This window comes from Panulirus ornatus, chromosome 35 (genome assembly GCF_036320965.1).
Source record: "Panulirus ornatus isolate Po-2019 chromosome 35, ASM3632096v1, whole genome shotgun sequence".
Classification (NCBI taxonomy): domain Eukaryota; kingdom Metazoa; phylum Arthropoda; class Malacostraca; order Decapoda; family Palinuridae; genus Panulirus; species Panulirus ornatus.
In genome coordinates this window covers 11958754-11973812 of record NC_092258.1, presented here as the reverse complement: position 1 = coordinate 11973812, position 15059 = coordinate 11958754, and the positions used below count along the sequence as shown (strand labels likewise).

General features: G+C 38.9%; 1 protein-coding gene across 2 annotated transcripts in view; it reads right to left on the bottom strand.

Moving 5' to 3' along the window:
- Positions 1-15059, bottom strand: part of kibra (WW and C2 domain containing protein kibra) — a 47614-nt gene that overhangs the window by 10612 nt on the left and 21943 nt on the right. Inside the window, exons 7-13 of one of the 2 annotated variants that reach the window (XM_071683064.1) lie at positions 11974-12986; positions 9189-9275; positions 7003-7201; positions 6664-6828; positions 5423-5635; positions 4696-4929; positions 1551-1695 (exon numbers count right to left, since the gene is read on the bottom strand). In XM_071683064.1, coding sequence (XP_071539165.1) covers positions 1551-1695; positions 4696-4929; positions 5423-5635; positions 6664-6828; positions 7003-7201; positions 9189-9275; positions 11974-12986 — 2056 coding nt within the window. The remainder of the gene's footprint in view (positions 1-1550; positions 1696-4695; positions 4930-5422; positions 5636-6663; positions 6829-7002; positions 7202-9188; positions 9276-11973; positions 12987-15059) is intronic. The other variant, XM_071683065.1, reaches the window with a different exon arrangement.

Genomic DNA, 15059 nt, shown 5'->3' with positions numbered 1-15059 from the left:
GAGCAAGGTTATTAGGTACAGTAGGGTTGAGGGACAAGTCAACTGGGAGGTAAGTTTGAATGGAGAAAAACTGGAGGAAGTGAAGTGTTTTAGATATCTGGGAGTGGATTTGGCTACGGATGGAACCATGGAAGTGGAAGTGAGTCACGGTGGGGGAGGGGGCGAAAGTTCTGGGAGCATTGAAAAATGTGTGGAAGGCGAGAACATTATCTCGGAAAGCAAAAATGGGTATGTTTGAAGGAATAGTGGTTCCAACAATGTTATAAGGTTGTGAGGCATGGGCTATAGATAGAGTTGTGCGGAGGAGGGTGGATGTGTTGGAAATGAGATGTTTGAGGGCAATATGTGGTGTGAGGTGGTTTACTCGAGTAAGTAATGAAAGGGTAAGAGAGATGTGTGGTAATAAAAAGAGTGTGATTGAGAGAGCAGAAGACGGTGCTTTGAAATGGTTTGGCCACATGGAGAGAATGAGTGAGGAAAGATTGACAAAGAGGATATATGTGTCAGAGGTGGAAGGAATGAGGAGAAGTGGGAGACCAAATTGGAGATGGAAGGATGGAGTGAAAAAGATTTTGAGAGATCGGGGCCTGAACATGCAGGAGGGTGAAAGGAGTGCAAGGAAGAGTGAATTGGAACAATGCGGTATACCAGGGTTGACGTGCTGTCAATGGATTGAACCAGGTCATGCGAAGCATCTGGGGTAAACCATGGAAAGTTTTGTGGGGCCTGGATGTGGAAAGGGAGCCATGGTTTCAGTGCATTATACATGAGAGCGAGAGACTGAGTGTGAAAGAATGTGGCCTTTATTGTCTTTTCCTAGCGCTACCTTGCACGCATGTGTGGGGAGGGGGTTGTCATTTCATGTGTGGCGAAGTGGCGATGGGAATAAATAAAGGCAGCAAGTATGAATTATGTACATGTGTGAAAAACGATAATGTGCTATACATGAATATTTATATGCAGCTCTGAAAGGATGAAGATTGCTGGTGGTAAAAGGGAAAGTGTTCCTAATTTGTAAAATTCTCTATCAATATCTCTGATGCCTATTCCCATCTGGAACTCCCTCAAGGGGGTGGCCACAGCAATAGAGTCTTCATAACTAGTGAACTCTAGTGCTGCTTCTCAGCCTTTAGTGCCACACCCTTAACAGGCCACTCACAAGAGGCGAGCCTTGTGCAGTGTTTGCAGAGGCTCCTACCTAATGTTCCAACTGACTGGCTTCTACCTAATGCTCTTGCCTAACATTCCTACCAACTACTTCTGCCTAAAGTTTCTCATACCTCTCAGTCTAAGATTATATTGGATACAAACTATATGGAGAAGTGAAGACAACTGAGATCAAGCAAAGGGACAATCAGAGGGAATGATGAGAAAACTAAATTAAGTTAGCTAATGAAAATAACAACAATAGGATAACATCTAACAGAAATTAAGTGCAAACTTCACAATACAAGACCTAAAAGACAAATAATAATCAAATCATATACCTGCGCTCTACAGCTCATTGCTTATAAGGCATTCTGTTTATACAAGAATCTCACTTCTGTTACCTGAAGACCCAGGTGACTTGGAAGATAATCTCAAAGATCCTCCTAGACGCCCTTTCCATCTCAAAGATCTTCGCTCTGCCGTCCCTCGTTGGAATGGTGCTCTTCTGTACATTGGCACACAGCTATCACTGTCACTGCGGTTCAGCTAAAAAAAATATTGAACTGTGACTCTAACTATCATCTTATCCACATTAAACTTTAATTACAGTGTTAAGTACATTTGCAATATTATCCAAAAACAAGAGAAAAATAATACATCCATGTGAGTAAAAAATGAATAGTGGAATAACTGATGGATTATATCTTAATCTATATACGATAATTTAGTGGACAAAAAGCTCATACCAAAAAGCCAAAAGCCATGTATAAATTGAATAATATTAAAAGAAAACTGGCTTGATTAGAAGTTACAAGTCTTATTAATGATTTCCTAAACTTACAGTAAAAGCTATAAACATCAAATATGTTAGTAAAAACACTTTCACAAACATGAAACCAAAGTAAATCTGAGTTAAAAAAAAAAGAAATCTTGCAAGCCATGGCTGAAAGGAAGTTGAATCAGAATCCAAGAGCCTAAAACTGACCAATTAAAAGTTTTTGTTTTCCATTTGAAACTAGCAATTCCCACTTCACCCACAGTTGTTGTTCGCTGATGATACAGCGCTAGTGGCTGATTCATGTGAGAAACTGCAGAAGCTGGTGACTGAGTTTGGTAAAGTGTGTGAAAGAAGAAAGTTAAGAGTAAATGTGAATAAGAGCAAGGTTATTAGGTACAGTAGGGTTGAGGGTCAAGTCAATTGGGAGGTAGGTTTGAATGGAGAAAAACTGGAGGAAGTAAAGTGTTTTAGATATCTGGGAGTGGATCTGGCAGCGGATGGAACCATGGAAGTGGAAGTGAATCATAGGGTGGGGGAGGGGGCGAAAATCCTGGGGGCCTTGAAGAATGTGTGGAAGTCGAGAACATTATCTCGGAAAGCAAAAATGGCTATGTTTGAAGGAATAGTGGTTTCAACAATGTTGTATGGTTGCGAGGCGTGGGCTATGGATAGAGTTGTGCGCAGGAGGGTGGATGTGCTGGAAATGAGATGTTTGAGGAAAATATGTGGTGTGAGGTGGTTTGATCGAGTAAGTAACGTGAGATGTGTGGAAATAAAAAGAGCGTGGTTGAGAGAGCAGAAGAGGGTGTTCTGAAATAGTTTGGGCACATGGAGAGAATGAGTGAGGAAAGATTGACCAAGAGGATATATGTGTTGGAGGTGGAAGGAACGAGGAGAAGTGGGAGACCAAATTGGAGGTGGAAAGATGGAGTGAAAAAGATTTTGTGTGATCGGGGCCTGAACATACAGGAGGGTGAAAGGAGGGCAAGGAATAGAGTGAATTGGAGCGATGTGGTATACCGGGGTTGACGTGCTGTCAGTGGGTTGAATCAGGGCATGTGAAGCGTCTGGGGTAAACCATGGAAAGCTGTGTAGGTATGTATATTTGCGTGTGTGGACGTATGTATATACATGTGTATGGGGGTGGGTTGGGCCATTTCTTTCGTCCGTTTCCTTGCGCTACCTCGCAAACGCGGGAGACAGCGACAAATAATAAATATAAATAATATATATATGGTTACCTAAATTCTTTAGCTCCTATTCTTACAAGTGTAAACAAAGTATGGGTCTGGTGATTATAAAAAGAATGAAGTGTTGGGGTGGACACTTCTTGGATGCCATTATAAGGGCAGGACATCGGTGGAAAAAAATCATGTGCCCTTTAGGATAGAATCTTAAATTTGATGGATTTTGTATGTTTTTACATCATGGCTATTTGGACTGAGGATCTTTTACCAGCCAGCACTAACAAACACTTCATGAACACGTCCAATACAAAAAGCATTATCGAAAAAGCCTTTATCTATAAGGCTGTCACTCATCCTTATTTCACTCCAAAATTTTGAAGTTACACACTTCTTTATGTACAAGTGTATTGTTATTTCATCCCAATAATAAATATCATGGTCTTAACTAAACAGTCTGTAATTCTTCTATCTTCCTCCCCTTTTTCACCTTTTTAACACTACAACTATCTACTAATGATATAGTCAAATTCTTCAGAACTCTCTTTTCTTCCCATTCTACTTTTAGGAATCCCAACTCTATTTTTCTTCTCATCAACATATGATCTCTTCTCTGTTCTCACTGCCAGGTCCAAATACCATCCCTTCCTTTAGAAAAAGTCTAAGTATATACAGCTGTATGTGTCCTCCCTAAAGTCTGAGAACAAAGTTCCTCTGACCCTGTACTAAGATATCTCAGTTTGCCTTTGCCTCATCACTAGCACAGAAACATACATTGGTTCAGACCAAAATAAAAAGGGATAATATTCTAATTCTTCAAAAAACTTAGCACAGAAACATACATTGGTTCAGACCAAAATAAAAAGGGATAATATTCTAATTCTTCAAAAAACTAAGATATCTACTGAATCAAAAGACTTTTAAATCTCTTCTCATTTCTCAAGCACTCTGAATCTCAAAATTTTCATTCAATTCATAGTATCTATTTCTCTATGATGACATCAACCAGTGACACTTTTTCATACCAGACTTATACCTGGCTTTCCACTGATAATGACTACAGGAGCTTAAGACCTTTCATACTCTGAAAACTTTCAATAAGGTCTCTAATTTCTAACCTATCTCATACCCCTGCTGATGTGTACACTCATCTCTACTTTTTATTGTATCACTCCATTGCTGTGATAAATTCTGGATCAATACTTTCCTTTCCTATAAGCAATGGGAAGTTGGGGATACTAGTTTCATCAAGCAAATGAATTTCTGACAGAACTGTTTCAGATTCTTAGCTCTACATTCAAAAGCTTTTAAAAGCCAGGTGCTATTGAACTTCCAAATAAATGGTTGGTCAAATGCCATTAAGCAATGAAAATGTACACAAAACAAAAGTTCTCTAAAGGAAGATACTAAAATAAATCTACATATACACTTCTAGTACATAAATACTACCAAGGCTACACAACACTGATACATTCAGATCTAGACAGAACTATAAGATTAATTATGCAACATATAGAAACGTAACATAAAATGTGGCTTAGTTACCTATCAGCAATGCCTTCCACACCAAACCTCATAACTTACCCGACAGACGTAGTGGCTCTTGCCCACTGCAGCAGATGGCGTAAAGGTCTGGGACCTTTTGATCACTGAGATCCCTGGCTTGGGGTCGGCCCCCTCGACTCTCGGAGGTGCGAGGGATGTGCGTGACCCTGCCAAGCTAGCTGACAGGGGCATAAACATGCACTCTGTGTTGGTTTCCTTATCGGCCATCTCGACAAGCTGATCAGTGGAGTCTCCCTCAACAGCTGTATCCTCCTGTGCGAGCGTGCAATTTTGCCACATGAGCACAACAACCATGCAATGGTGCAGCCAAAGTGCTAACAAAGCTACCACTAAAACATCAAACACACAATATTCATGTTTTCTTCATTAATGCAAATTCAATTGAAGTACTCTCTTTAAATGGCAACAGTATATTTGATAAGCTTATACCTACCAATTAACATAATGAAGTACAAGCTATAAGAGAAGTATTAAAACCACAGCTTTTATAAGCAACTGAGCTCAAAAAAATTAAATATGATAAAATTTCATGCAAAAAGAGAATGCATGTTATTCATAACTTCGAAGCAATATTTAATAAAGGGCACAGCATAAGACAGTAAAATAGAATACAAGCATTCCAAATGATCACAATTAACAGAGGCAAACCAAAACTGCATTGAAGAAAATGTAATATCCCTCTCAAAAAAAAAAAAAGAAAAAAAAAAGATGCCACACGCTTAAGGAAATATGAACATTTACTTACAGCGTTCTCCAGTGCTTCCTCCATGACCTCTTCCTGACCTACTTCTAGCTCTTCCTCCTCTTCCTCTTCTTCATCATCATCATCAGAGTCTATCACATGCTCAAAGTCCTCTGAAGTGAATTGGAGATTCAAGCGCAGTGCTTCAGGTCCAAGGTTACGAGTAAGTGTGGAGGTCTGTGATGATATTATCGTGGACTCATCACTGCTCTCCTCCTGAGCAATTCATAAAAGCATCAGCATATATATCTGTATATCTAAAATTATGAACAGAAACTCATGGTAACAACAAAGAAAGACATTATAGAAACATGAGTGATAGAACAATGCAATGATCAATAAGATAATGAACAACCAATACACACATAAGAAAATTAATATTATGCATAAGCATCCCTAGCATTGCAATTGTGATATCCTTGGTATAATATCTTTCATATCATCAATATGTCTCAGTACTAATGTTTTAGATATGCATCAGTATAAGTAAAATTTCTAGGGTCATAGAATATAATGTGCTTTCTAGCCATATAAAGTCCTTTATCAAACAAGGAATAAGAACTAATTTCAATATTCCACACAATAAAACATATTCTTAAGGATGAGATCAGCTGTATCATGAAGTGAAACTCTACAATCATTATCTCAATGTATATCAAATAACTGACAAAGACTAACTGCACAACACCCAGAAACAAACCAATGTCCACAAATTGTGTATCTTCCATCCTGACACCCATAAAACAAATTATATCTTATGCAAATTACATTCTAGCTCTGTCTTCTCTTATACAAAACCTCTCTCTCTAGGGTACACCATGGAAAGGTCTGTGGGGCCTGGGTGTGGATAGGGAGCTGTGGTATCGGTGGATTAAACATGACAGCTAGAGACTGAGTGTGAACGAATGTGGCCTTTTTTGTCTGTTTTCCCGGTGCTACCTCGCTGAAGCTGGGGGTAGCGATGCTGTTTCCTGAGGGTCAGGGTAGAGACAGGAATGGATGAAGGCAAGCCAGTATGAGTATGTATTCGTGTATATGTTCTAAGACCAACTCAGCCCTTATTACTCAACTACTCTACACTTTCTGCACAAAGACACACACACACATCTCAACACCTTACAACATGTGGTCCTGACCACTGGACATGGCCAGCTTCCAGAATGCTGCAGGAGCCCGACTCAGGTAGGTGAGGTAAGGAACTGCATTAACTAAGAAAATTTATTCATTGTACTAAACTCTCTTACTTTGACATTTGAAGTTGAGGCTGATGATCGCAACGTTGAAGATTTAGAAGACTGGTCATCCCGTGTCAGGTGGTCTGGTCTTAGCAGGGCAAAGTTGAGAATATTGTACCATCGAGTTTGTGGTGTGTCAAGACAAAAGTCTGCTAAACTTATTTGAGCGTATCCCTGAAAATTAACAGAAAAAAAGACAACTGAAAAATAAATACACTACTGTAATCTAGGAAAACTTTTTATTTGAAGCTTTTATCACTTTCCCTCAAGCAAAAAACACAAATTTTAAAACAATATTGTATGAAAAACAATGGCACAGAAAAATCTCAATGCTGCCTCAGTACTCACCACACACTCCTCATCGAAGGTTTCGTTGGTATCACTGACAGCCCAAACATTGACCTGCAGAGTCTTAGATGGCAATTTACGACGTGCTACAGGGAAGGCAAAAGTTTCTCCAAAGGTTGGCCGTTCTGTGTTACTGTCAAGATGTGTACAGCAAGTGAAAGTCGCTGTACCCGCAGGGAACAGTTGCACCTTGATGCATCTATAAAGTTTCAGAAACCATATAAATGAGAATGATATACCATAAAGCATTATTACAAAATGCTTTAACCTAAAATAACTTTCTACACAAAGAGAGTAAAAACCTGATGAGATAATAGATTATGCAGTGCTGCCAACATTGTCAAACATAAAAAAGGGAACACAGATGGCAAAAATAGGGAATTTTAAGTAAAAAACAAAAAGAGAAAATTTTGCGAAACAAAATTCACAACCAAACACAATACAGGCTGCACTTTCAATACAGAGAAATTTAGATATTCAGTGCTCAAGCTGTTATCTCCATTTGTTTGTCGACATGTAGATAGTCCACAACTGTTCCCTTTAAAACCAACAAAGTATCTGGTCAGTAGTGTTTCATTTTTGGTCCTTGAATTAAGTCAACAGAGGTTCTAATGCTTGTTTGTCCACACATATTCAGTCCTGGCTAGAGAGCATTTGGTTATAAACATTGATTGTCTGTAAGCACTTCTCCAGAACCCTTTCACTGAACTTCACTAGATGACAAGTCATATGCAATACAAACAACTGCAAGCTAAAACATCCAGACTTGAGAAAAAAGTTTTCCCTCATGGGAGACGGCTGTAACATTCTGACCTCATCAAACTCTTCCATTATGAATTGGTCATTTTCTTACTGATTTTCCTTATCATGAGGACCAAGTTTTCCCACATGGGAGATGGCTGTAACATTTTGACCTCATCAAACTCTTCCATTATGAATTGGTCATTGTCTTACTGATTTTCCTTATCAGATCACTTTTTAAATGTTTACACAGACATGGTTTGGCATTTGTAATGGTAATACGAACATTTTCATTGGTTTTTTAGAGATTAGCCGCTCTAAATTTTGCAGGAAAGGATCAGGTTTATTCATAGTATTACATTTTATCACCTGTTGATTAATGGTCAAGGCCCAAATAATCTGATGTGATGATGTAACTTACATGCTGAGGCTTTGATTTTTCTCGAAAAATTTTCATTGTCACTCTTCATCTGTCACTGACAGATCTTAATAAATCAAATTCTACTACTTTGAAGAACAGCAATAGATGGATGAGAACTAGTAATTTCTTATCCACTTCTATACATAAATAATCATTCTGAGCAACTTTTTAAAGCCTCTGGAGAGCCCGGCCTAGGAGTAGGACTAGCCTGGTTACAGAAGTTAAAGATAAGATCAGACAGTAAGACTGACTGTGCAACAACTTGTGCGGTCATTTCCACGATATGGATAGAAATTGACCGAAGTTCCGTGTGTTATTCTGTACACTGCATTAGTGCTTGCATGGGCGATAAAAACTTACACTACATATTGAACAGTGCACCCCTGTGAACTTCCAATACATTACATACACAATACATGTACAATACATGAACGTACGACCAGAATTTAAAAAAGTATTTTACTAATAAAACATACATCTGTATCTATTAAATAAAAGTAGTAAATATGGCAAAAATGTAATGGTTGGCAGCTCTGGATTATGTGCCAATTCACATAACAGGGAGTTTCTGTATTCCACATCTTCCAAATGCTAACTGTTATATTTTAGGAAAATTCTACTGAACAATGTAACCCACTCACAATTCTCTACCAGCAACTTGTGCTTACACTCATTGACAGGAATTCCCATGGCCTAGTATCACTTAATGCAAACTTACACAAAACAAACATTAAAATAAGATCAATCATTCAATCCAAACTCTTGCCCCAAACATAGGTATGTTGGCCCATATTCATGTAAGAAGCTAATCATGTGTAAACATCCTGTTATGATGCATGCAACTAGCAAAGCAAGCCAAATGGACACTGCTAATCACTGGAAAAATCTTGATCAAAACTTTACTGATGCAATAAACATTATTGTATTCAATACTGAAATGTGTTAATGCATGTTCAACTTAATTTCAAAAACTGTGTTCACTTTTCTTTCAGACACATACAAAGCAGAAAAGATAAAGACTTACACTTTGCAGCCCTCCTCAGTGTTCAGCATGGACAAATTCCGCGCTCTTTCTACTCCCACATTTAGCAAGCTCTCCTGCTTGCTGTACCTAAGATTGAAAATTGATCCATATTAACCTCTAAGCCTAATTGCAATAGTTTTTAATTGGCACTGCCACTTCTCGCCACATCAAGGTATCATCAGGAACAAATGAACAACAGCCTTACTCACATTCACTCCATAGCTTTTATGTACAGTATCATGTACCAAAACCAAAGTTCCCATAATGAATGATGTCCAACAGATATTCCATGGCTTCCCCTTACTATTCATATCCCATTTCAGTGCAGTAACTGCAAGTTATTCTCAGTTATCCATAACACTACAACTTGTTTCATGCCATACATGCACCTCACCCTCCTAAAAGTTCAAGCCCCAATATTTCAAAGCCTCTGTAATCCCCTATTCCCATATCCTTCTCTGTCTCACCTTCCTCTTTAAGACCTCTACTTCCATGTATATCTTCTTAGTCTCTCTTTGCTTATCCTATCCATATGTCCAAACCATTTCAGTACACCCTGATCAACAATCTCAATCATTTTCCATTTATATATCTCTCTCACACGTTATTCACTATGCAATCAAAATGTCTCACAACAAACAATATCATCAAACATTACATTTCCAACACATCCAAACTCTTCTCATTTTTTTCTTGCATTCTGGGCTTAAAATTCACATTCACATCAATAAAACACTGCTGGAACCCCTATACCTTCAAACATACCTAATTTTGCACAGAGACTGAACTTTTCTTCCATATGCTCCTCAATGCAACCATAACCTTATCTCCTTCCCCCATCCTATGACACTTCAGCCTCCAAGGTTCCAATACAAGGTGTCTAAAGCACACTTACTCCAGGTCCTCTGTATGCATATCTACTACAATCCTGCCTTATTTTCTTCCTTTTGTTCACATTTAATATCAACTTCTTCCTTTCACACACTCTTCTACACTCTATCACCAGCTTGTGGAGTTTCTCTCTTGAGTCTGCCACCATAGGAACTGACTGACCACCTAGATACCCTTATCAACCCAAACATAGTATGCCATGGACATACCCTCTCTAAGACCCTTGAATTCACCTCCCTCACCACCGCATCCATAAAAACGTCAAAAATCTACAGTGACATTATACAACCATGAGAGAGACCTACATTCACTGAGAATCATTAATCCTCCTCCAATCCTATTTGTGCAAATACCTTACTGCCCTGGTAAAAACTCTATTGCATTTAATAACTATTTATCCCATATATATATATATATATAGGGGAGCGGGGGGCTGGAAATCCTCCCCTCTTGGTTTTTTTTAATTTTCCAAAAGAAGGGACAGAGAAGGGGGCCAGGTGAGGATATTCCCTCAAAGGCCCAGTCCTCTGTTGTTAGCGCCACCTCGCTTACGCAGGAAATGGTGAATAGTATGAAAGAAAAAAAGAAAAGCACCATCAATAATATCTCACTGTCAATCCTATCACATGCCACATAGAGTCCAATTTACTTCTTTTCACTAACTATTCCTCAAACACATTCTTCAAAGTAAGCAAGTGATCCACACATCTGCTACCTTCTCTGAAGCCAAGCTGCTCCTGTCCAGTCAAATGATCAGCACATACCATGACCCTCTCAATCACCACTTTCTCTTGAACCTTCCCATGTAACTCAACATACTTAAGCTTCTGTAGTTAAAGAATTCACTTCTGTCTCACATGCATAATTCTGCCAATCCTCAAGCACCTCACCTTGGGCCATACAAACACTACATAGCCTGCCTAATCAATCAATAATACTGTCATTCCCTTTCTTGAGAAACTCAATTGCAATCCCATTCATCTTTGCCACACTTTACCTTATGTAAGACTTTCACTATCTCCACTCTTTCATCATACCATTCAGCAATGAACTCAACTCCAGACACACTCAAGGTATACATTTACACATACCTGGCATCAAATTCTGGAAATAGAACATTAGTAATATATGAACAGTAATGGACAGCTGCACTATAACAACAAAGATCTAGTAATCAAAATTTTTTTTTCTCAACTACAAAACTAGTGTTTGGATTACAGATATCAATATTTCTGGTGATATGGCATTCAAAGAATTTTAGAACATACATTTCTTGCATTTAACCTGGATTCTTCCTTGTCTCTGCTTACAATACGTGTATTTATCCTAAATTATATTTTGTCTTTGCTTATGATAAGTGCATTGTAGACATGGAGAGTTTCACAATTACACTAAAGATAAATAACTGGGGGTCGAATCTAATTGAACAACAGCAAAAACTGCAGAAATATAAAAAAAAAAGAGAAAAGACTTTCAAGGAAAATTACCAGTTAAAAACCAGATTTCAGATATTCATGCATTTTATCATGTGTGAGCATTCTGATATCGAGTGTTTTCAAGTAGGATCTACGGATATGTAGCATGGATCAGAATCAATGAAATTACTAAACTCGCCATACATATGATCTAAGAAAAAAGTACTCAAGTCAAGCTTGAAATCACATGCCAAAAAAACTGTGCATTGAATGTCTTTGAAGGTGATTGGATGAACAACTAGGCCCCCAGGCATAAAATTTCAGATCACTAAACTTCTAGGAAAATGTTTCCAAACATTACGACAGACAAATAAACTTACAACTACATCTCTTAATCCATTGTCTGGGAGATGCTAAAACAAGTATAACATGAACTTTTAATACTCTATGTAAAATACACAGGAGACTGAGGGACTTACCTAAGTTTTATCTGCACCTGTGGTGTTTCTGGTGGGGATGCTGATCCTTTAGGGTAAGCCTCATAGACTCCTGAGTCTCCAGCCACAGATTCATCACTCACTGCTGCTGACATTGTCCGTGCATTACCATCTTCACCCTCCCCAACACAACCCTCCTCTTCCTCATCAACCATTTCATAAAGCACATCACTATCACCACTTGCCCTTCCTAATAATACACTACTAACACTTGTGTTCGCTACATTAAATTCATATTCTGTCAATTCCTTTACTTGTTTGTTTCCAATCAAAGTGGAGTCCACCTGTTTCCCAGCAACCTTAGCCACATGCAGAGTTGATGGATTAAAAGCTCCAGGCTCAGCTGTGGAAGGTGCAAGACATAACTCTACTAAGCGGTCCTGTACTGTAGAAAGGTCCACATTAGCAAGTGGTCCATTCCCATTGCAACCCCCTTCCCCTGGCGTAAAACGTGGGGGTCCGAGAGGGTCCATGCCTGAGAGAGCCTCACAGGCAGAGGTAGGTGGGGAGAGCGAAGAGAGGGAGCTCCGTGGAGAAAGTGATAACATGGATTGCGACAACACAGCAGAGTTTCCACTACTCTCTTCAAGAGACCGCAGTTTTTCAGCATACTGTCGGTCAGCCTCTGAGTTGGATTTTAATAATCTTTCTACACGCTTTTGAAGTTCTGTCATATTAAGAGCAACATGCTCAGTTGAAGAGTATTGCTGTCCACCATATATATCAGTAAATGATAAGCTGGATAATGACCCTTTACTAGACGTAGACAATGATCCTAGGGATGAAGATGACGACACAGAGAGTGTGGATGCTGACAATGAACGCAGCTGCCCTTCAAGGCCCACCATGATGCGTACAGTGTCACGCAGACGACACAAAAGATCTTGCCGTTGTTCCTGTAATGACAGCCGTTCTGCCACTGCCTTGTTACTAACTTCCAAAGCCTTGGCTAAATCACACTCCAGCTGGTTGATCTTTTCATCTAACTCACATGCCTGTTGTGGGGAAATCAAATGTAAATAAATTAAAAAATCATCAAGACCAATATCATGTAAATTCATTGCATGGTAACTTAGGGGGAATTTTCCCCAGAGTGTTTGATTACCAACATTTCAGTTCAAATTAGAGCATGTAATTTCAATTGTCACGCAAGTAAAATAGCTGTTAAAAGCTTGTATCAACAAAAAATTTTAATTTTTGTGAAAAGGAAAAAGGTTGCTACAGCCAGTGCAAAAATGGTTGAATAACTAAGGAGTAACGTAATGGACAGAAAATCAAATCAAACCATAAAACAGTCACTGAAAGAGAGTATGGTTTCAGAATATGTTGCATATGACCAAGGGATTGAGTGAATGTGGATACAGCTCTAACTTTGAAAACCTGATAACCAAGAAGCTTTCACATAACCTCATCAAACATAGCCCTATGGATGCAATTGGTAATGTGAAAATGTTTCATCAATAGGCTGTAATATATTTTGCAGTGGTCAAGCAGGGGAGCACTTAGAAATACAAACAGAAATACAAACTAGCCAGCATACACTGTCACAAATAGCCAACATAACAATGCTTTATTCAAGAAAAAACTTCTTGTGATCAGCATACATGTGTGTAAAGCTCCAACAGGTCTAAGCCAGGAGTACACTTTTGTCAATGACAACCTATTCTCTGATGTTCCATTATTGACCTAGGTCAGGTGAGTGTTTGTGAGTGTACTAAGGCCATCTTTTGCTTTGTCCCATCCTTATTACTTTACACTTGCTTAGGCTGAATTTCATTAAAGACATTTTGAACCAACTTCAAAGTCTCTCTAAGTCCTCTTGTAAGATGATGTGTTCCTATTCACTTTTCAATCTCATCATGATCTTTGCATCATCTGCAAACATATTCAGGTAGAATTCTTTAACTTCAGGCAAGTCTTTGGTACAGATCACTCAACCTATGTGAAAAAGGCTTCTCCAACATGCATCATTTGTTCCCCTCCCACTGAGATAATCTACCCAACGCAGGAGTTCCCCCTTACTCCAGCCTGGTGTTCCAGCTTTTTAAATCAGCTCCCATACAATGCAGTGTCAAATGCTTTCAGGCAGTTCAGATACATGTAGTTCACCCATCCTTCCCTTTTGTCCATGACTGAGCTCACTCTCACGTAGTACTTTAAGAGATCACTTAAACATGAACTCCTTTCCCTGATGTTTGTGTTGTGGGTAGTGAATATCATGTATGCAATATAAATATGTGACTGCCATTATGGCTGAAATTTTGTCATGTGAGATTGGTTATTCATCAAGGAGATGGGAAGGTAAAGGTTGGATTCATTCAGTCAAGGTTAAAAGGGTGTTGGTAGAGACTTCTGTATTGGCACAAATATTCCATTTTGTGTGAGCCAGCATTCAAACCGCATTTTGTAGTGCTGCATGTGTGTTGTTGCTTGGGTAGTGAGGGTATTGTGACATGAATATGAGATAATTTGCCTTTGAAAGGACCTTTGCACTGTGATTACTATCTGCATTCATTATTTGTGTATTACAGGGAAAGAAGTTTTACAGTTGTGTTACTGTTTCTCTTAACCTTGTATATGTATATATACAGCTAGAGACTGAGTGTGAATGAATAGGGCCCTTTGTTGTCTTTTCCTAGCGCTACCCCGCACACATGAGGGGGGAGGGGGTTGTTATTCCATGTGTGGCGAGGTGGCGATGGGGATAAATAAAGGCAGACAGTATGAATTATGTACATGTGTATATATGTATATGTCTGTGTGTGTATATATATGTGTACATTGAGATGTATAGGTATGTATATTTGCGTGTGTGGACGTGTATGTATATACATGTGTATGTGGGTGGGTTGGGCCATTCTTTCGTCTGTTTCCTTGTGCTACCTCGCTAACGCGGGAGACAGCGACAAAGCAAAATAATAATAATAAAAAATATATATATAAAGTATCACATCTTCTTTCCCTGGGGATAGGGGACAAAGAATACTTCCCACGTATTCCCTGCGTGTTGTAAAAGGCGACTAAAAGGGGAGGGAGCGGGGGGCTGGAAATCCTCCCCTCTCGTTTTT